General features: G+C 36.4%; 3 protein-coding genes across 3 annotated transcripts; 1 reads left to right on the plus strand and 2 right to left on the minus strand.

The window, feature by feature from the left end:
• The first annotated feature begins 899 nt into the window (after nt 1-899).
• Nucleotides 900-3,662, plus strand: slc7a6os (solute carrier family 7 member 6 opposite strand). Its single transcript, XM_084404505.1, has 5 exons — nt 900-1,233; nt 1,722-2,036; nt 2,582-2,788; nt 3,027-3,159; nt 3,338-3,662. Exons 1-5 carry the CDS (start codon nt 1,039-1,041, stop codon nt 3,469-3,471), a joined length of 984 nt encoding a protein of 327 aa, XP_084260631.1. The 5' UTR covers nt 900-1,038; the 3' UTR covers nt 3,472-3,662.
• A 184-nt stretch (nt 3,663-3,846) lies between these two features.
• On the minus strand, nt 3,847-14,932 carry slc7a6 (solute carrier family 7 member 6). The gene is made up of 10 exons (XM_084404504.1): nt 14,776-14,932; nt 11,321-11,867; nt 10,685-10,810; nt 9,673-9,817; nt 9,446-9,569; nt 9,270-9,373; nt 6,734-6,830; nt 6,321-6,470; nt 5,391-5,574; nt 3,847-4,995 (listed from the first exon to the last, which is right to left on the minus strand). Exons 2-10 carry the CDS (start codon nt 11,805-11,807, stop codon nt 4,928-4,930), a joined length of 1,485 nt encoding a protein of 494 aa, XP_084260630.1. The 5' UTR covers nt 11,808-11,867; nt 14,776-14,932; the 3' UTR covers nt 3,847-4,927.
• A 1,124-nt stretch (nt 14,933-16,056) lies between these two features.
• LOC311287298 (receptor-interacting serine/threonine-protein kinase 2) lies at nt 16,057-22,582 on the minus strand. The gene is made up of 11 exons (XM_084404027.1): nt 22,264-22,582; nt 21,754-21,913; nt 21,228-21,377; nt 20,995-21,131; nt 20,853-20,902; nt 20,610-20,750; nt 20,445-20,530; nt 19,534-19,602; nt 18,774-18,921; nt 18,512-18,685; nt 16,057-17,184 (listed from the first exon to the last, which is right to left on the minus strand). Exons 1-11 carry the CDS (start codon nt 22,404-22,406, stop codon nt 16,880-16,882), a joined length of 1,563 nt encoding a protein of 520 aa, XP_084260153.1. The 5' UTR covers nt 22,407-22,582; the 3' UTR covers nt 16,057-16,879.
• Between the last annotated feature and the right edge of the window lie 1,343 nt (nt 22,583-23,925).

Raw genomic sequence — 23,925 nt, forward strand, 5'->3', positions numbered from 1 at the left:
TGTGTGTGTGTGTGAAAAAGGGCCTTTTCTGTCTCTCTCCATGATTCTGTGTCGGGGGATGGGGTGTAAGCGCATTCACACAGAAGTGTTTCTTTTATTGATCTCCAAGAGCCCATGTGAATTGAATCGATTTTAATTTCACAGAATAAAATAGGACAAAGAAAAAGTGGTATAGAATTTTTTTTTTATAAACTCAAGATTAGGCTAGCATATTACATTACAATATAGTTATTTATAGTGTTAACATTTGTGTGGTCCACTTTTAAAATAGCACAGTTTCATATACTATGGTTGACTACTTCTTTAAACTTACAAAAAAAACTTACAGTAGCCTGTCCTGTAATAAAGATTTGGCCATGGCCTTGGTCAGCCAACTTTTTATTAGGCTATAATATGTGTTGGTGTGAATATTGAGTGTGATGGTAATTACATTTTTCACTTTTGGGGAAAAGTTGCACAACCCTAACACTGTTTTCATATCATTATCATGATGTAAAAAATCTTAAAATTAATGACGTTTTACTCTGCCAGTATTAGAGACTTCGTTATGAAATCATTATAAATATATTATAATCATGTAATTATAGACATATACTTTAACAATTATTTTGGTTTTTCATTAAAGCGTGTTCCTAAAGGTCAGAAAAGGCCTTGATTGATAAAATACCCGAGGATAATATTATGTTAAGTTGTTAAAAAAAAACAGTAGCCGATCCAAGGATTTCAAGTGGATTTCAAGTCAACCTTTAATTAAACCCAATTAAACCGCGACCTCTGCAGGCGGTTAATTGCAACAATATGGGGACATTATACCATATACCGATACCCTTTACGTTTAAGAAACTCCACGCCGCAGCGTGGCGCTACTGTTCCTCAATAGGATGGTCAATAAAACCGCCAAACGAGAAAAAACGAGTGAAAAGGAAGAAAGGCAGGCTACAGCGCAGGTTGTTGTCGTCGTCGCTGGCTCGTGTATTTGTTTGTCTGCCATCTGAAATCTCTCCGTGGTGACATAACAGACCGAGAGACTTTACCGAAATGGACCCGAGCACGACCATTCTGCGGGTGAAGAGGAAGAGAGGTACTGATCCAGCGGACGCGCTGCTGCTGGCCTGTAAGCGGATCCGTCCGGAGGCCACGGCGGCTCAACCCAGCGATGAAAGTGAACCAGAACCTCAGGAGCCAAAGATAGAGAACTCCGTGTTCAAACTAGTAGCCACCGTGGTGTCACAGGTAATGACTGTACGGCAGCTGCTGTGCCGTCAGGAGAAACGAAATCTAGTGCTCTCTGTGAGATTGTATTGTTTTTGGTGGTCATTGATGACGTAAAGACGTCATGACTTGCCAGCGCACAAGTCAATGCGCTTGTCAAAAATCTTTATTTTTACCTTGTTTGTAACATTTGAGATGTTATTTAACCGTCTCCTTGGACCGTATAATTCCTTAACAATATGAAAAATGTGCTTGTAAAAATTAGGCAACAGTGTATGAAATAGTGAAAGTACACGTGTTTATGCTTGATGTTACCCATTGTAGACCATGGATGGCTTGATTGATAGATCCATTGATGGATTGATAGATAAGTATGAAATTAAGTCTAGACTTCCGTTCAGAATAATTGTCAAATGGAAATGACTGCTGTGGTTAGATCTATATAATCACAATTCTTGTCTGTTTCAATATTTTTGCCTGTTGTTAAAATATATCAATTATTTTTACAGGATGCTCCGGTACAGCCACATGTCCGTGAAGCTCTGGCACGTCCACGTCTGGCCCATCATGCCTTGCGGCCATCACAAGGAAGTTCTCAGAGGATCATTGGTGATCTGCGCAGTGTCAAATGGAGCACCAGGCGAGAGGAACGGTACCGGATCCTGTCCAGCCACAGGGCCGGACTGCCATCAGAGCCTACGCCTGCAAGAGGAGGAGAGGAGAACGATGACAGCCAAACAGAGAACCGTGACAACCTGGCTTTGGGAGAAGTGCAAGTGTTTGATATTCTGCATGAGGATGGTGATGTCAAGGTGCCTGGCAAGGTAAAGCCAGAAGATTTTATTCATCAGTTTCTGTCAATAGAAAAAATGTACAAAATCACAAACAAATGTAGTTGAATTTACTCGCCCTCGTGTCATTCCAAACCCGTAAGACTTTCGTTCATCTTCAGAACACAAATTAAGACATTTTTAATCAAAGATATGAATTTCTCTATGAAATTTTTGAAGCGTCAAAGTGTCAGTTGCGTAGCTGTCTATGAAGAGACAGAAATCGCTCAGATTTTATTCAAAAGATCTTCGTTTGTGTTAAACGAAAGTTTTACGGATTTGGAACAACATGTAAATGTAACATGGGGGGAAGTTGACAGAATTTTCATTTTTGGCTGAACTAATTAAACTTTTTAAACATTGAATATAAGTTTTGACTACATTTTCTTTTACCATCCATTTCTTTTAACTCGTTAATTAAAAAAGTTTGTGAAGAAATATGCATTCACAATTTACACTGGTCTACAAAAATAATTAACCAGAAGCTAATGACTTTTTATCCACTTATTAAAATGACTAAAAGTTTTCTTTTTCCTCAGACTGTTGTGTCTGACCCGGAGACAATCCTGTGTAACTCTGTGAAGATGATTCGTGAGAAGCTGAGTGTGTCAGGAGATGGACTCGGTATTGAACATCGAGAGAAAGAGGATGATTATGTGTACGACTTGTACTACCAAGAGACGGCCACACCAGGCTGGATCCAAGACATTCTGTCTGTCAGACCCTACGCACAAGAGGGAGAGCTGGTTCGTTGCAGTGTTACTTTAGTATTATCTATTTACTATTGGAGTTTTTATTCATATTTTGGATTAACTTTTATTTTTATATCCATTCTTGATTTCATTTTTTTTTATTTTTTTTTTTTTATGTATATTACTATTCAGCTTTAATTTATTACGTTTTATTTAAAACTAAGCCTGGTTAGTTGAAGATTTATTTTATCTTTGCACAGACTCATTTGTCTTTTTCTCTTTGAATACACAGGTCCCTGATGTAGTGGCCTGGGAGGAAGAGGTGTATGAAGATGAAGATGATGAGAACGCTGAAACCAACTGGAGAAATGACTACCCAGATGAGAGCAGTGAGGGTGACAGTGATGCAGAGGAGCGATATGGAGGTCATACACCCAAGCTATTATATTTGTTTCACTTCTGAATCTTTTTAAAAGCTCCTCTATCCCTAGATATTATGACATTTAAAAAGAGCATAAACTAAAGTTTAAGCAAAAGAAAATGAGCCTCCACTGCTTTATCAAATGGCATATCATAATATATTGAATGTATTTTTCGGTCCAGGTTTCTGGAGTGAAGAGCACTCGTATAGCAGGAGGAGCTGGGAATGCTACCGACAGGACGTGATGCAGGAGTTGGAGAATGACAAAGATAAGGATGTTGATGAGGAGGAACGAGAGTATAACGATTCTGACTGAGAGCCTCCGTGTGTTGTAACAAGCATGATAGGCCATTTTTACTGACGTGTGTTGAGTGAAGCTGTATGTTCTTTTGTCAAAAGTGAATGTATGTGGTAGCCCATGTGCGTGTACTTGTGTGGGTTGCTTTGACTTGCGCGTTAGTGAGATGAGTGATTTACTATTTGCAATATTTTGCGATTGTTTGATGTGAAGATAGTATGGGGAGAAAATGGTGATTTATTTGAGTTTGTGTAAGTGTGGGGTGCTTTGTGTTGTCAGTTATGTGTGTAGTGTTTGTAAGTTCCCCATATCCAAAGGGGTGAAAAACAACATACCTGTAAATATGTAGATGTGTATAAAAAAAAAATAAAGACTTCAGAATTAAACTGAAAATCTCTTGAATTATTTAATTTATTCAAACAGTTGTCTGGTAGAAAAAAAAGTTTTGATACTCTTTTGAAATAAATTAATAGAAACACTTGTACATTAAGGCAAATAAAAAACAGTTTGACAGTGTGGTTTCAGTGTGCGACACGCTACAAGGCAAACATCAGAATAACCTGTTTAAATTACTTCTGGACTTGCATCCTGAGTTAACTGGGATTTTCACTAGTAAAAAAAGTATTGCTTGTTTGGCTGATGGACATTTCAGGCTGATTTTACAGAAACCCATGACACTTAGTATTGTAAAAGGAGAAAATTACAGTGTTTAAATCTGGAATACCATTTGAAGTTAACAGAATTTGAAAAATACAGATAAATATCCAAATTTGGAACAGATGTACTTAAAAAACATTCCTAGATTGAGTTGACAAATGTTTCCAGCACATCTGATGTACTCATCTTTATTCTTACCTAGCCTCTTCTACAAGTGAATGTGACGCTTCATTACATGCATAGCAGCAGATTTGAACGTTCAACTGTGTACAATCACCTTCCCCCTAAAAACCAGTTACGGCATGTGGGCAATTACACAGGACGGACCTCTGGCCAACTCCGAAAACACGAAAAAATATATATAAAAGAACTGACACATTTGTGCGAAAGTAAATCAAGAAGAGGAAGATGAAAATAAAATATCTCGCTTAAAAAATGTGTATAAATTAATTGAAAAACTGTAAAGACTAGATTCTAAAATAAAAGCATGTTAGAAAAACAGGGTGGAAAATGTTACATAAACATATAAATAATCTAATTCAGGAATACAGATTGCGTTTGCATCATGAGCGCGCTGGTACCATTATGAACCTTTAAAATGGCCTTCATTTTCATGCCATATGGTTCATAAGGTCGTATTCCTAATACTTGCAGTGCACCGTGACCTTAACCGACATCTTAAAATAAAAATCCAAACGCAGTGACATTAGGAGTGCATCTGTGTCTTAAAGTGTGGAAGATCTTTTTCCCTTATCTCCAGATGTTGGTTTCCTCCTCCTGAACCAGTGGGTTTGTGGGTCAGAGGAGTGCAAGTGTTCTAATCAACGGTGTCCATCTCGGTGAGCACACAAAAGCACGTGAACTGGGTGAAACGGGTGATGGCATCTGTGTAAGGGAGACACATGTTAAAGTTCACATGAAATCAAAATGAACAAATCAATAATATTTGTATATTTATTATAAATTATTTATTTGTGCACATCATTATTTCATTTTGTATGTGCCCTTGTATTATTTAATCAAAATAACTTTTCTCCCTCTTACAACAACATCTCTTTTCCTGATTGTGTTTTTGACGCGAGGGCGGGACAACCTGTCACTCGCATGAGATCACAGAAATATCACAGAAGCCGTTTCACTCGAATATACGTCACAATAGGGAAAGAAAGACTATTACAACTTCCGTTTCATGCCAACTTTATATGCAATCACTGCCACTGTCATTTTGGCTCTGAATTTGTAAAGAAATTAAAGTTTTAGTGCTAAAGTCTGGTACTTACTTAGTAATTTAGTGATGATGGGTGGGCGCTTAGACTCAGGAAGATAGATACCCAAGAAGTAAACAGGAACTCCAGAGAGGGCAATAGCAATTCCAATGAGTGAGTTGAGTGTGTCAGAATAAAGTGGCACAGCCACTAGGAACACAACACACATGCAGAAGATGATGGGATACACCAGACTCAACTGATCGCACACAAACATGGAAGAGAGGAGAGGAAAACAACATTTTATTTCACATTCAATGTCCCATTTCAAATTGCACCTGATTTCTATCTTCCCTTTTTTTAACAACAGTTATTCCATTTAAGTTTCTGAACCAAGTCCTAACTAACCTGTTTTTTACACTTACAATGAAAAGTTTGGGGTCATTTTTAAAGATTTTAAATTGTTAAGATGCTAAAAACAGAAATACAATTTAAAATAGCCGTTTTCTATTTGAATATATTTTAAAATGTCATTTATTTCTGTGATGGCAAAGCTGAATTTTCAGTATAATTACTCCCGTCTTCAGTCACATGATCCTTAAGAAATCATTCTAATATGCTGATTTGGTTCTGCAGTTACATTTGTTATTATCAATGTTGAAAACAGATGTGCTGTTTAGTATATTTTTGTGGAAGCCATGATATATTTTTGGGATTCTTTGATTCTAAAGTTAGTTCAAAAGAACCGCATTTATTTGTAACATTACACTATCTTTACTGTCACTTTCAACCAGTTTAATGTGCCCTTGCTGATTTAAAGTATTAATGCTAAATAAAAGTATTTAAAATAAATCTTCCTAACCCCAAGCTTTTGAATATAGTGCATATAATAGTAGGCTATAGTTGTTTATGTGTGCACAATCATCACACACTTCTTCATGTTATTGTTAAGTTATGAAGGTGGTAAAAAAAAAATTCCCATCTGTACAGTGTCTACTGCCTCACCTTCAGTGGTCGGGGCCTGTCTGGCTCCTTCCAGCGAAGGTAGATCTGCCCGGCGATAGATAGGCCAACGAAAAACCAGTAACTGAAGCTGTAATAGTTAATCAGCTGGAAAACATCCTCCACTGTAAGGTAGATCAGAGCCATGGCACACTGCAGACAGAAAGCACAACCTTAGTTACTTGATCCACTAGATGGAGACAGAAAATCTCAAACATCCCAGACTGTGAGATGCTACAATAACACTTATATTTGAAGAACTAAATGTAGTAATAGAAAGTTAAAAAAAACTTGTATATAAAATATATCATTTTAAATACTTAAAAAAAAAAAAAAAGAGTCACAGAAAAAGTCTCTGATAAAGAGAGAATGTTAAGAAGCATTAGGCGTTATAAGTGTAACTGAAATGTACTTGCGTTAAATAGCAGTGCAGGAACTGGTGTGAATCTCTGCACATGAATCATGGACAAAGCATCTGGAAGATGACCTTCTCGAGCTCCCACGAAGAACAACCTGCAGCAGCAAGAGACTTGCTTTATTCAAATGTATCAATGCACCCAAGAAGGGTTATTAAGTTAACTTAAAATAAACGTGAACTTAAATAAAATAAAATATAAAAACACTAAACATTTTATTTTATTTTAAGTAGTTGCCACAGGCAACATTTCTCATTTTAAATTGTCTAAAATAACTAAAACTGAAATAAAAAACTATATAGAATTTTATTTAAATCCTAAAAACCACCACAAAAGTTCAAATGAAAACAGAAAAATATAAAAACTATAATGTCATCTTATAGTGACAGTGAAATAGCACTGCACCTAATCAAAGTGCTGAGAAAGCAAACCAATTATGCAAACCAAATGCATAATTACACACAAAAAAAAAACATTGTTTGCATTTTGCATGAAAATGATCTTCACACTAATATGCTCGCACATTAATGACCTAAAAAGCTAAATCTATTTTATTTGAAGATTTCATGCTAATATATCATACATGAAACTGGGTTCCCAAAGCATCTCTGAATTCCCATCAGCACTGCATATATTTTCTCAACACTCCCAAAATTTCTCAACACTCCTCAGATCTCATTATCTTACACATGGAATAGTGGCAGGCCCCCCACACAGTCATTACCAGAAAGCTGCTCCAGATGGTGTGAGCAATTGAGTGGCTTCCTATAAAAACCACAGGGTCTGAACTAAGCTCTGTTCCTCCTCCTGGAGGTTAACAGCTGTCATTAAGAATAAACTTGAAGAACAAAACAGAGGTTCAAGAGGAATAATAAAACTATAAACCACTGCAATTGGACAGGAGCATTTTCAAAACATATAATACCAACACAGCTCCCAATCAGTCTCTTTAGACTATGAAAATAGAGTGGACTTAAAGGGCTAGTTCACCCAAAAATGAAAAAGCTGTCATCATTTACTCACCCTCAAGTTGTTCCAAAGTTTCTTTCTTCTGCTGAACACAAAAGAAGATATTTTGAAGAATATGGGTAACCAAAAAGTTGATGGAACCCATTGACTTCCATAGAATGGAAAAATACAACAAATGATGACAGAACTTTCATTTTTGGGTGAACTAGCCCTTTAAGTTAAATTTTACATTTACATTTAGTCATTTAGCAGATGCTTTTATCCAAAGCGACTTGCAAATTAGGACTAAATTAAGCGAGTAAATTCTTCATGATGGTGTGTGTAGAAATCAACAAAACTACTTGCAGGCAAGCCTGCAACCTTATCTGAAAAAAGCATAACACTTGCAAACGCTGTGGTACACAGAGAGGGAGACAAAAGGCTTTTTTTTTCTTTTTTTTCTGGATGTCAATGGAGATGCTTCACTACGCTGAATAAACCGCTTTTGTGAGGAAATAAATTGAATGAATCGACAGCTCATGGGCTAATCTTCAACATGTTTGCTCTTAAACATTATTTTAAGATTTATCTATTTTTAGAGTTTACACCGGGGAAAAAAATGCTGTTTTATAAGAGAAGTCACGGACAATTGGGCGATAGGTATGATTCATTTGACTGCATTTCTCATTCATTTCTATGGTCTCCGCAAACATTGATTGACTGTCGCACAACTCTGAACTAAATTCAATGATGTCAAGGCTGTAATGTGATTGGTTACCAAGGCACACGTAATTCAAGTTAGCCGTTAAAGGGGATGTATAATGCTATTTCATGCATTCTGACTAATTTACACTGTTAAAGAGTTGGATTCTCATGCTAAACATGGCCAAAGTAAAAAAAAAAATGATTTGGACGTATGACAGAGTATTTCTGTGCCAAATACACTCCCTCAGGATTTGCATAAGTTTCAGTGGTTGTGAGGAAAAGATAACCTTGTTCAGCTTCCCAAAGAACCCAGTGTTATAGGAACAGTAGATGCAGTTAGTTTATCCGGGGTGTGTTTGTTTGTTTGTTTGCATTTCGGTGACAAATGTTTTTTAAACCAGGCCCAGTCTGAAACTGGGATCGTTTGAAACTGAAAGATGAAGCGGTTCCAGCGCTAAAATATCCAGGTCATGAGTAGGAATTTCAGCCGGTAGGAAACATCAAATGTCTGTTTTGTTGGCAATTGGCGCATAACTGCATATAATGTTAACACGAACGTATAGTGAATCAAAAGTTATCCAGGGATAATGCGATGATGTATTGTGCGTGACTCTTTAGCTCCGCCCACAGCACGCCCACCAGGAGCTCAGCTGTTTTCGGAAAGAATCGGTACAGCGTATCTGTCTTTTAGAAATCTGATAAAACTAAAGACTCTTCGGAGATATGAAGGATGCAATACTACTCTACAGGTACTCTAGATTAACATGAGATTGGCAAAAACTGTGTGTGTTATGTCCCCTTTAAGCTTTTTCCAATGGTTGAGCCATGGACCCTTGTATCTCCCAATTATAAGACCATCTCTGAAATCAAGCTTTAGACTGACCTAGATGCAGCAATGATGGAAGCATTAAGACCTCCGTAACAGGATAAAGCAACCGCAATGGGGATGGTCCAACTCATCACTCCCAGGGTGCGGTCTGCAAACGTCTGTGGGAAATATTAGCTGTTAGATTACAGACAATACAAACATTATGACAACACAGAGGTCTATGAACTCACCACAGCAACAGCATCACTGGCAAGGATGGCACTCATGTCGAGCACAGCGTAGTAGGCCACGTTTGTGAGGATGTAGATGATCGTAACGATCGGCATGGAGATTGCAATGGAGAGGGGAAGGTTCCTGAGACACGCGTGAACAGAAGTATTAGCTATCTTTATTATCAATACCTATTTTTTTCATGCTGTATGTTCACAACAGGGTCAAGTCTGTCTCAAAGAAGTACCTTTCAGGGTTCTTAATCTCTTCTGTGACAAAGTTAAGAGTGTCCCAGCCTGAGTACGAGAAAAGAGCCGAGTACAATGCCAGAGCGATATCTCCTGGGTCACGAGACGAGCCTTGAAATGAATCCTCAAAGTTCATTGTGAAACCTGTGTGGGAAACATTACGAAAGTACTGAAAAGTTTAGCGGATCCTCAAGATTAACATTTCTTAGAACACTTTGTATTGCGGTTTTGCTCTTATAGTGTTATTTGGATTTAAATATCAAATATACAGTACTATGCATACTGTATGCTTTTGCATGTTTATAACATGATTTTTTTTTTTTTTTTGACTTCACATTTTGTGTTTGTTTTTAGGTTGACTTGAAAATTCTGTCCAGGGACTACAGATGAAAGTCCAAACTCAGTCCTGGAGTCCTGTCCTGCAGAGTTGAGCTCCAACTTTCCTCAACACACCTGCCTGGAAGTTTCTAGTATGCCTAGTAAGACCTTGATTAGCTGGTTCAGGTGTGTTTAATTAGGGTTGGAGTTAAACTTTGCAGGACAGTGGCCCTCCAGGAGCAGGATTGGACACCCCTGCTTTAGACGAACTCTGCCGCATTTACAGTAATGCTTATTTGTGTGCACGGTCTCTGTTAAATAAACTAAAAGAAATAAATGATGTCATCATTTACTCACTCTACTGTTCAGACCTGTGTGCCTTTCTTTCTTCTACAGAAAACAAAATACGGTATTTTAAAGAATGCTGGTAACCAAACAGTTTTGATTACCACTGATTTCCATTGTATGAATGGAAGAAAAAACAAACAAAAGAAAAGAGACATTTTCAGTATCTTTTTTGTATGTTCTGCAGAAGAAATAAAGTCATACAGGTTTGGATATGAGGGTACTATCCCTTTAAGCTGAATCAAATCTCACAATTTGAGCAACATCTGGCTCAGACATGAACAAGTAAAACATTTACAAAAACATCTTTATAAGATTTCTGATTGTGTAGAGTACATTTTTTTTTACCTTGGCACATTTTCACTATCCCAGTGATAATAATGACAATGAGGGCCAGCACTTTGGCGTAAGTGAAGACATCCTGCACCCTGGTACCCCACTTGACATAAGCAGAATTAATAAAGGTCAGCAGGCCTGAAACATCATGAATAGTAAGCATGTTAGCAATAGCATAAGAATAAATATATGTTGACATAATTAATCTGAAAAGTAAATTGAATGCGCAATGAATGACAACAATGGTTACTCCCTAAAGCCAAATGATAGGACAGCAGTTAAACTATTATTACAACTTGAATGGATTAGTAGGAAGTAAAACGAGTTTGGTGGTATTCATGGCAACAGTAATGTTTCTTTCATTTAGAAAGGCATGTCTAATGAGGCTGCTGAAGGTATCCAAGTGAAACAGGTATAACAGGAGAGGCACCACAGAACCAGAAGAATGGGCTCCATGAACTCAAAAACAAGTTATTCATTAACTGCCCCATGACATTTTAAAAGTTAGACCTTAATGGGACTCAGCAGCTTATCAGATCTCAGGGTGAGAAAACAGAGAGAGAACACTAGCGTGAGAAAGACATTAAAAATGTGGAAAAATAAGGGTGCAGTATGGTATGTACAGTATGGTATGTACACCTTACTCACAGATACAGGCTGCAGCAATAAGTCGAGAAGCAGAATAGGGCGGCTCGCAGGTGGGGAAGAGCGGCTGAACCAAGTAGTTGGCAAAGGTGATGGCGATAACAGCCTGACTCGTGGGCTCGATGATGAGCAGCGATGTCCACAGACGTATGAACGCTATGAAGCCTCCAAAAGACTCCAGGATATAGGCGTAGCTGGCACCAGATTTGGTGATTGTTGTGCCCAACTCGGCATAACAGAGAGCACCTACCACTGAAAAGATGCCACCGATGGCCCAGATAACTAGAGACAGTCCGTAGGAAGAGCTGTAGATGAGAACGCCCTTTGGTGACACAAATATGCCTGAGCCAATCATGTTCCCCACGATGAGGCTGATGCCGTTCAGGAGCGAGATTTCCTTTTTGAGCTGCATGCACTCTTTGGGTTTTGAAAGGGTTGCAGGACCCTCAGGCTGGCCGTTCAGTTTTTTAGATTCAGTGTCGTTCTCCATCCTGTTCCACAGACGTACGTGTTGGTGCGCGGAGATAGAAGCGGCCCTCGTCGGCCTTATCTAATTTGACAGAGAAGACAAACCAGAAAAAAAATTATGTAAGGAACATTCTGTCATCATTTGCTTACCCAATTGTCATTCCAAACCTGCATGACTTTCTTCTGTGGAACACAAAAGAAGATATTTTGAGAAAAAATTATAAAAATAATAATAATAATGTCTCAGTGGGTTTTCTGTCCATACAATGAAAGTCAATGGGCAAGTGTAGCTATTGTTAACTTTAAAAAAATTAAAACTATTAAAATAAATTTTCTGTAAATTAAATAAAAGGTGAAATAACTTAAAATATAATATAAATGACTTAAAATTGGAAATGACAATTAACTGAAACAAGTTTAAGTAAATACAAAAAAACTAAATAAAGCTAAATAATATTAAAATACTAATAAAATGACACAATATTAAATATAAAACTAATAAAAATGACAAAAGCACATGACAAAATCACTAAAACTTCAACTAAAATGAAACTGAAAATATACAAATAAAGGCAAAAAACTTTTTTTAATAAATAAATAGCCTACAATAAATAAAATAATTGCAATGGGCTTTGTGTTGTTTTGGACCCCACTAACTCTCAATGTATGGAAAAAACATTTCTCCAAAGAAACATTCTTCAAAATATATTATTTTGTGTTCCACTGAAGAAAGACAGTCATACAAGTTTTACAAGATATGGTGGAGGTAAAAAAAAAAAAAAAAACATTGGGAATCAAAGCAATAACCCATACATAATTAAAAAGTCACATCTGGTCTCTAATGTCTAGTGATGGTGTGAAGTCAGTATAGGTCATTGTGATGAGTATATTGCATACGTGCTAAATGTACTGTAGCTAATTGACGAAAAACTAGTGTGAAGATTGCATCACTGATATTACGTAAACAAGAAAGTTTTTCTTTCTTCAAACATTTCACAACCCATCTCCCAATCAGAAGGTGAAAAATTTGCATCATATGTACACGATATGTTAACGTGCAAGTTTAATCAGGGTCTATATGGCTTTCCAAATGAGGGAAATCACATTTAGTCCTGACTGTTTGTTGACCCTCTATAAATGATTAAGCACAAGATGTCCGCTGCTGTCACCTCTCCTACTGTGGAGAGCTGATAGCACATTCCTCTGATTATTTGGCTTGAACCACGTACATCAACATTTATCCTTGTAAAGCGGTCATTACACTAAGTGTGTTCGAAAACCAACAGTCCACCCTAGCTTGTCTTTCAAACTGAGGGCATATCATTTTTAATTATTATGTAATGGTAGCAAGCAATTGATAAACAAGCACTGATTCAATTTTTCCCAAACTCTCCCCAGAGAGTTTTCCTGCCCTAAGGGTTGTTTCCCATCCTAGAAGAGGTTTCCCAGAACTGTAAAATTCACAAAAACATCTGCACACATGACACAGTTTACAGTGGTAAAGGCAGTCCACTGTCGTTGTCTTGGATACTCAATGACATCATTTTAGATTTGACTTTGAATGAGCCAAGGGGCCTTGTTGTGGAAACCTGTCTGGCTTTTGATTGATGCTTTTGATGTTTTCTTCTTATTGTGAGCTTATCTGTTTGATACAGACTGATAAGCACAAGATAATATGTTTAAACCTCACAGGTAAATATTTAAATGGAAGTATAAATACTGTAAGTGTGTGTTTGAATATGTGTTGTAGATCTCTCTTTCGGGAAATGTTTTGGAAAGACGCATTTTCCATGTTGCATCAGCTAAATGTTTAACGCTCAGAAAACTTACTGTACTGGATGTCTATCCCTCAAAGTCTCATTGTCATTCATGTCTTATTAAATATAGCAAATAAGGTCCACGTTGTTTGTTATTCATTTTAAGCATTTTTTGAAGTAGTAAGTTACCCTGCTGAAAAAAAAACAGCTAAAAACAGCCAACAAACTAACTTAGACTGGTTTTGGACACTTTTTTTCAACTAACCAGGCTGGTCTTAGATGGTCAAGATGGGAGACCAGCTAAAACCAGCTGAACACCAGCTTGAACAGGCTGGAAGTCCAGCTTAAACCAGCGAAGACCAGACAACCAACCTAGGCTGGTTTTAGCGTTATTTCATTTCAGCCGTTTTTTGTTTTGTTTTGTTTTCAGAAACCAGTAATTGTCATAACTTTTCATTAACACACTATTCTCAAGAAATTGCTAATTTTGGCAGCACATAAACAAAAGATGGTTTTAAAAATCACTTAAAAACAACAACAACTTGGCACCCCGCGATCAAAACAAGTTAGAATATGGCAACCCTCTTTGTTACAAGACGCACTTCAGTGTCGAGTTACAGAAAAGAAAGATAGAGCTCTGCAAAATAAGATATTACATAACATGTCATCAGCTAACACACAAAATAAAGAAATGAATAAACAAGTTTCTGAAACTGCATTACGATGTATTACGAGACTTTAACGTTAGCGTTGAGTTCATCCGTCATCCCCTCCAGCAAATCAGCTGTTCAACAAAACAACCGTATCAGCGTGTTTTAAACATTGTAAGGCAGTCTGACTCTGTAACGTTACTGTGTGTACGATTTTGGAGTGGTGGGCTAATTAATACAGCGCTTATAAATCACTTGTTCAGAAAGTAAATGTCATCATAGAGAATGGCTTGAATAAAGGTAAAGCATTTAGTAATCGACGAGATGAGACGCTAACGTTACATCCTGTTTTTCTAACGTAGAATATGAGACACGACCACTGCGTCATTTGAACGCAGATATTCCCCTCTCCGCTTTGCATTGAACATTTTGAAAACATTAAATTTGGGCGTTTAGGAGAAATAAGTAAAATGGAATTAAAAAAGGGATTTTTTTTTTTTTTTTTTTTTTGCCGATTTAACACAACCTGTTCAGCCCTTCTTATTCTTTAAGCGTAAAGTTAAAAACACAAATATGTTCTTACCTTGTCCTGTCCTTTCTTTATCGTCTTTGTCTAACTGGTGACATTAGCAGCAGACACAGCAGCATCTTTAACTACAGCAGATACACCATGGGCAAGCTGCCAAAGAAAGTCACGTGATACCGGTAAAAATCGAGGTCACGTGGGTGGGTTGCAAATCAGACAGATCAACCCAGCTTGTCAGCTTTTATGTGCTGTCCTGCAGCCAAAAGCGAACCATTAAAAGTAATGGTTTCTTATGCATGTGTTTGATTCTGATTAACGCTGGTTCACACCTGATACATTTAATGTCCGGCGATTTGCTTAAAAGTGAGAAATAAGGTTTTGCTTCAGAGGAAAGGATATAAAAGAATAAACAAACCTAATGATTTTTTAAATTACAGATTTGAATTATACTTATAATCTAAATCAAACGTTATAAATAGTTCTGTTCTGTGTCACTGATTGTCGACATTTTTCTAAAACGACATATAGCTGGAAAAAATAACGTCCTTAAATAAACAATTTCTAATATACTGATTTGGTGCTGCAGTAACATTTATTATTATTATCGATGTTGAAAACAGTTTGCATACAATTTTTCTTTTCAATTTACAATTTATTTTCAGGATTCTTTGATGAATAAAAAGTTCAATGGGACATAATTTATTTGAAATTTAATTATTTTAACATTATAAATGCCATAACTGTCACTTTTACTCAATTTAATGCATACTTTCTTAAAAGTATTAATTTCTTGCAACAACAAAAAATAATAATAAGAAAATATATTATAAAAAGTATATAAGCATATTTGTGTAAGGGAATAGTATTTTAGGTCCTGTGAATGGTTACCATTACTTTTAATCACATTTTACCTTCACTGCTTCATTTTAAATTGCCCTGTGGTGTGAAAATTATGTTGCACTTAGCAATACAAAAGCTCCATGTAATTTATTTTATGAGCATGTAGCATTCATTGTTCATAATCATTCTAATAATTAAAAACAGAAAAAAGTAGTATGTCACATCTGTTGAAGCAGCTTGAAATTTCATGTCAATGACATTTCACATCTCATATTGCAATGTTTGTAAAGGCCCCTATAGCAAGGTCCATTCATGCCCTTCAGCGTAAAGACCATCCATGCAATTAGATAGTCTGTGAGGAGGTATGTGGCATGGTATTGACATGACAGTAATACCAAGTAATAACTGTTCTCCAAGAAGTGGATCTAACATATGAGTTCATGTGAAATGCTGAAGGGACACATACTGTTAAACTGTGTTATTAAAGACACAACAGATCACAAAACAGTGTGAACATTTAATGACATTTCTTACACCATATCTGTTTTTCCATACATGAATACTTTATTCATATTCTTGCTTTATACATTCCGTGCTACATACATAGAGCACCAACCAATACTGTTAAATGCTTTTAAAAATAATGTCTTGTTGCAAGATACACTACAATCAGAAACTACTGCGTCTGTTGTGCAACATGCACAAATTTAAGTCTAACATCAAAAACACGCAACCTTGAAAATGTGTGGTACACACAAAAACTCAAGATAAATATGGTTGTAGAAAGAAACGTAAAATATTTGATGAGTCTATCAAAAGAATATATTAGGCTAAAACAACAAGTTTCAATATTAACAGCAACTGAGTGTGAAAGTTATAAAGCTGTTAAGAATGATTAAGAATGATTTACCTTTCACAAAAGTTCCTTTGAAAATAATCTGGTTTTGCGCTGTTGACTTTTTTTTCTCTTCAAAGGAATGTAATCACATCTGTAATTGCCCATTCATCATGACATGATAATGTTCAAAGTCATTTGAATAATCCCTTCAGTTTGTGAACTGGGAAACAATTAGATCATCAATACCCTTTACATTGGGTGTTACATTTGATTATATTTTTTGATTAAAAAGAATAAAACTGCATGGCAGCATTCCCTTCCAGAGGATCTGACCTCTCTTCATCTCTTACAGACTTGTCTAATTAAGAACACAATAACAATCTCAACATATTCATGACACATTATACAGGCAAACAAATCTAATATCAATTGTTTCGTGTGCAGTTACTGCATTACAACACTAATGTAAACTAATGTACAAATTTAACCAGACTGCCACCTCTGGGCGGTTTGAGTATTTTCAGTGGATACTAAACCTAAAGTTGTGGCCACCAAGATAGCAACATTTTCACCAAGGCAGGCACAGATATCAAGCAAACAGCGCGTGCGTGCAGTCAAGGTCAAGGCCGCAGTGATGATCTCATACGTCTCACGGGTCACAGCATGTCTAGCACGTAACACGTCAAGTAGGTTGTTGAGTCGTCCTTCAGTCATGCAGCGAACAATGGCCTCTCGTCTCTCTTGCAGAAGCCGGCAACAGCTCCTTCCCACAGACAGTTCACATTTAACTAGAGAAAGAGGTAGCATTAGAGTATAGTCAATAGTGTTTTCATGAATCTTTTAAATTCTGCAAGAATATTGCACATAATTTAGCAGGAACATAAGTTTGCAGACAAATCAAGTCACTTTTATTTATATAGCGCTTTATACAATACAGCAGTTTTACAGTGATAAACAGGAAAATAACGATTCAGTGATGCAAGCAGAGTTCAGTTCTGCTGTAATCCAAATAAAAAAAGACAAAAGCAAAGTCATTATTCAGATGAAATCAGTTCACTGAATCTATAAAGCAGCTCTGGAGAAAACAATGTCATCATCCAGCTCAGTTCAGTTCTCATCCAATAAAGTCAGAGCAGTCAAATCAATCATATAATACAACTATCCAAATAAAAGATACACTAAATATATTAAAATTAATACTTCTATTAAACAAGGATGCATTAAATTGATCAAAAAGTGACATTAAAGACATTTATAATGTTAGAAAAATATTTGAAATTCATCAAATAAAAAAAAGTATTACAGGTTCCACAAAAATATTAAGCAGCACAACTGTTTTCAACTGTGATAATAATAAGAAATGTTTCATCAAATCAACATATTAGAATGATTTCTGAAGGATCATGTGACACTGAAGACTGGAGTAATGATGCTGAAAATTCCATTTTTAAATATATTGAAATAGGAAACAGTTAGTTTAAATTGTAATAATATTTCATAATATTACGGTATTTACTGCATTTTCGATTAAATAAATGCAGCCTTTGTGAAACTTCTTTCAAAAACATTTTAAAAATCTTACCAACCCCAAACTTTAGAACGGTAGTGTATTTTCTAAATTGCCTTTACTCTTAACCAGTTACTTCACTGCGACAAAACCTTCTATACTACCTAATGAACAAAACAAGACTAATTCTGAGAAAAACAAAAACCCTCTAGAGAGGAAACACACTGGACACAGATAAGGCATTAGTGGGGCAGTCCTTCAGGAAGCGAGCGAGCACAGTCCCACAGAACTGCTTACTGCGCACATGTAAAGGCACAACACAAACAAGAACTGATACATTTGCTCTGTCCAGGTAGTTATGCCAACAGTGTGTACACAATATGTACACAAAGCTCCTCCAGATTTATTTAACTAAAATACACCAGGCAATTTAGACTGATAGAGAGCAGAGCTCTTTTCCAGATGGATTAAAGTATGCAACAATGGCATGTTTATGTTTGTGGTCCAAACTCATATGTTGGAAATGTGCAGGACAGGAATGGAGGGAATTAGAGAGATTCAAACAAAATGACTGTTAGGACATTTTGGAGACAGAACTAATTGCTTACCCTGGTTGCTAGCGTTGTGTTGTGGGGTGCTCTGAAACAGCGTTGAGGAGGAAACACATGGGGACCTTAAAGATGTGGGACTCTGTCTATGGGAAATTCCACAACGCCCATTAATCTGAATGAGACCATGATTACTGCAGGAGTTACTGGACTGGACTGAACTTTTTCCAGTATCTATGAAGACATGAGCAGGGAAAATGTACTTATAAGACATTTTACATGAAAATGTATTCAAAATACTATTAAAAGAGTGGTGACTAACCCCTAAAGCACCCAATCTGAGGAAAATCTCTTGTTGCCAATGGCGGAGAGGACTTTCCTTTTGCCTTCAGTGAAGATACTGGCAGAGTTTCATTCTGTGGAATCACTTTTGAGGTCAATTGTTTTGTGGGACCTCTGCAACTATTGTCCTGTTGGTGGTAAAAGACGTTCAACGGTCAAAAGCATGGCCGTACCAACCATTGAGATCCCAGAGGTGTATAATAAAAGTCATTAAATAACTGTACTTTGGTGCGGCAAAAATGTTCTACAACACAAAGATAACCAACTTTCTCATTTATGCTGATCAACAGTTGTAACAGCGCAATGTCAAAATTACAGAGATGCCCAATCAAATCAAAGATTTATCTATTCAAATTTTGTCACTTCAAACCCAAATGCTATTTTACATTAACCTTTTCATGCCATGCGTTTTCTTTTTTCTCTAACACAGTAGAAAATTAAAAAGACTAACATGGTTTTAAAGCAGTTGTTGTCCAATCTTTGCCCTTCAGACATCTTAAAATGAACAAATGTAGATAAAGTGATTTTTTTTTCCAGGGGGGCCCCGAACACCCCAAGCTAGTTTTTGGACCTCTGTTTTGCTGTAAGAAGTGTTATATTTGCACATAATTCATAATGAACACACACAATACAAAATATAGCATTGGACTGAGTACTTGCTCAACAATCCCATATTCTAATTTAAAAAAGAGAGAATAGTTCTACACCAAATGAAGTAAAACCTGCAGCAGTTGTCTTACCTCTAGGTTATGTAGTTCAATAGGCAACTCCCAGGACGATTGCATTTTACAGCTCAGTAGCCTCCTCTCCTGGTGAAACAGACAGATACACAAGCCACAAATAATCATTACCACCTAATAAATACACAATCCCTCACATCTGTATTAAAATACATTTGAATTTAAACAATATAATATTCAACATTCACAAAGTGGGGTTCACAAATCTCAGACTAGTGAAAATGCTTATCACTGAATACTTCTGCATAACAATTGGGTGAAAAGTTGATGAGAAAATTTTAGTATTCAGTTTGTACTCGTATTGCTTTAATCACAGCAGCACTCGAGCTGTGTTTTGTAAAAGTTTTTTGTTTTGTTTTCCACAAGTTTTTGTAAAACCTGATCTCCAGCATAGCATTTGAGAATGAAAGAGCATCTTGTGCTTCAATGGAATCCAGAACATCTGACCATTTGGAAAGAGTATTATAATGTTTATACAATTAGTGACCAGGAAATCTTAATGTGTTTTCTTGTTTCCTTTAAGTCACCATGTAATTAAAATGGATAATTCATATTTTTATAGAATATTGCCGTGTTTATTATAACCGATTTATCCGTGCACATCATTATTTTTAATTCATGTGCCTTCATAATCTTTAATCTAAAACAATAACTTCCATTCCAGTTATCCCTTTAGCAAATAGAGAAAACATCAAATCAATTCCTGATGGACAAAATCAAGTTCTGACCTACAATTTTTGAAAAGCTGTTTTACTTGGTTGTACATCACAATAGGGAAGAAAAGCAGATATGTCTCATGCCGACTTTAAACTTATTTCCAGACTACAATGAAAAAAATCTGTTTGTAATGTGGACTTTTGGACCCCGCTATATAAAAGTATTATTAAGCTCATTAATTCTTCAACAAGTACCTTGCATTTTTTCAGATGAAGAACATCTTCAGTCAAAGTCTGAGGATCAAATGCAGCCAAAGCTGTCCTTAGAACCACTGCACACTCTGTATGAGCAGAAAATAATAAGTGATGAGAAAATTTTAAATAACACCTCTAAGCTCCATAAAAAAAGCTGTAACTAACCCTCAGCCGATGGCCGTTTTCGAGGTTCACTCTTCAAGCATCTAACGATAAGCTGGGTAAGAGTATGGTTTTGAGGGGTCATTAGGGGCAGAAGGTCAACCCCTAAACCAAGCTCTAATTTGGTCTGAAGCTGATCAATACCTGTATGAAAACAAATTTAAAGGAAATGTTTCAGGTCAATGAATGACTGAAAAATCCTTTTCCCAGAATAAGACAAGATGCTTTGAAGAGATGACAACATACCTTCACATGGACGCTTTCTATTCAGTGTTTCCCACAGCAGAACCCCAAAACTGTAGAATCATTACAACGCTTAAATTAACACAACAATTCAACTCTAATATACAGCTGAAACACTCTAGAATTGCGAAATAATGCACCTCACCTATATATATCCGCTTCCACAGAAGGAACAGCACCTTGTAAGACTTCAGGTGACATATAAGCCAGATCTCTGACACATGGCCCAAGGCTATTAGAAGTGGTCAAGTGCATGTCTATCTCTTGACCCCAGTCACACAACTATAATGACACACACATATTATAAAAGTAAGAAAAATGGTAAAGCATATGCACACAAAAATAAATATTTTAAAGAACTTTGGACTATGGCAATACTTTGGCATGGTACTGTTGGTCTAGAAGAACATTAGTAGCTTTCAGGGCTCCATGAGGCAGCGGAATGGCATGGATATGGGCTAAACCTTCAGCAACATCCAACAGGATCCGAAGACAAAGAGCCATAGAAAGCTCTGGGTACAGATTTGTCTTAAGAAAGCGAAAAAAAATGATCACATGCAGTTTTATGAAATAAGACTGGTAGAATCCACAGAGAGACATTTCCTAACAATAAGAATTATATCACTGATGATGATGCAACAACTACTAAAATGCTAATGTATTGTATTGGAATGCTACTGCTCTATAAAACTTCTGTTTGTGGTACTATTTTTAGTAGGCTACAGTTACATTACTAGACAGTTCCCTGCCCAGGGGGTTTCCATTCTCTCACTGTCAGGAACATGAACACACCTCCACAATTCAAAAACAAATTTTCACACTTCCTGCTTTCAGGTATTTTTTTTACACACCTGTCTGTGACTAAAATTATCTTTTAAATGAAGTGCATTGTTTAAGTGCTTACATCATGCAGTGTGGAATCTAGAGATCCTTCAGCCATCCAGTCCCACACCAACCCCACTAGAGAGTGAGCTGAACTTGTGTACACACCCAACGGGACCAGTACTTGCTCAGCGCACACCTGGCCCAACATTCCTACTTTCTTTAACCTGTCAATCCATTTACTGATACCACACACACACACACACACACACACACACACACACACACATACAAAGCATTTAAGTTTTGTTTTCCATTTCTTGGAAATACCCTTAGCTGCTCCACAGCAATATTTAATAGCATTTTGTTTTAATACGTATTCATATGAACATGAATTATTATTATTAATTCCTATTAATGCCTTATTAGTAACTCTTAATTTACTACGACTTAAATCTTATATTTTAATTCATTTTTTTATATAGTAGCCTATAGGCTATATAGAATAGACCTATATTTGCTATGCAAAGCACAACAAATAAACGTGCAAAAATTATCTGCCACAGGTATGATGAATGAAAATGCACTTTACCTATCCTTGATTAACTTGACAGCCACTTTGCGTCCTGTTCTTCCGAGACGGCCTCGCAAACACGCACCTACACTCGTTCTGACCAAAACTACGTCTCGCAAGTCCTTCTCATCAATCATCTGCAGATGCCTGACCTGAGCCATTCCTCAGGACTCAGTCAGCTTCTCTGCTGGAATGCTGAGGACACTGAGACTGCTCGACTAGATTCATTTGCTGTAATTTGCTGTCATGGATAGAAAAGATCTATAGTCTTTAGAAAATGAAAGGAATCGAGAGCCCGTCCCTAGATCGCGTGCTCATGACGTCACTTGTTTATGTCGTGTCTTATTGGCTGAGTTCAAAGAAATCCCCTGCTATTTTTAACAAAGTCACGTAGTCGTGAAAAACAAATTGAGGACCGTATTCCAATTATTTTTTTTTTTATATGTATTAGCAGTTTATACTATTATTCATAGCAGAAATAGCCTATACTATTTAGCCGCGCCCCCTCTTAGGCTACATTAAAAATAAGGTGGAAAGATGAATCGTGAATTTTTTTTTATAATTTCCAAGGGTCTTGTTGAATTAGTGTTGTAAATATCGCCAAAGTCGGGGTGAACTAAAACAGGTCATCTAAGGGTGAGAGTAATTGGTGTGGTTTATGAAGCCATTTTAATAAACTCTTAACACATCTAACAACTGCACATCTGGCATCAGACGGGACTCATAAAGATATCGCTTATTTTTTCCCTTGACATGTGATGTGACCACATGAACAACATCATAAAACCTATACAAAATACAAGTGGAAGACAATAACAGGGAGTGGAAATAGCCTACAGACAGTTATGCTACTAATTATTAACCTCTCAACATTTATTGACATCTTTGTATTGTTCATGTCTGAATTGTCTCTCTATAACATAGTCGCTGAAGAAAAAGAAAAAGAAAAAACCCGAAAACAATTTCCTCTTTTTCTCAGATATCTGCCGAAATTGCAAAAAGAGGTGAGTCACACACTCAGGGTTTTTTTTTTTTTTTTAAACCTAAAGTTTATAATTAAGTCTTACACCATTTGCTGATCTTTGTTCAGCGTGACAAGTGAATGGGAAGTGATATTTCCATCTTACAGAGAAGGGGATGTCCAAAGTGACTGAACTAACAAAAGAAAGTGGAATGAGTCATTTATTGGTTTATCACTTTCATGCTCTGTTATCTCAGAAGAAGAAAATTTTAATTTAAATCACTAGCTACTGTAGCTATATTGTTATTTTATTGAACCGTTCTTTTACATTACATAAAAAAGTTTTAGTTAGTTTCTGTGCTTAGAAATTATAGTCACAATAGATTAGATAACAGAGGCAAAAAGACACTGATTAACACTGTTGAACTGTAGTAACCTATCCAATAAAACTAGTCAATAAATTAACTTTTTATCCAGATATGATTAAAATTTATCATTACCTGAATTGAAATGTTTTGAAAATGATGAAAGGAATTACATTCACTAGAAATGCAATTGATGTTTACATTTCCATGTTATTTGATGGAATTGTTCTTGTCTTTGTGCCATGTCATATTTATTGACAAAAAAAAGAACAAATGACTCAATAAAGTAACACATTAAATAAATGTCTTTACTGCTTGAATTGTATACACTCACCTAAAGGATTATTAGGAACA

This window comes from Rutilus rutilus (assembly GCF_951802725.1).
Source record: "Rutilus rutilus genome assembly, chromosome: 3".
Classification (NCBI taxonomy): Eukaryota; Metazoa; Chordata; class Actinopteri; order Cypriniformes; family Leuciscidae; genus Rutilus; species Rutilus rutilus.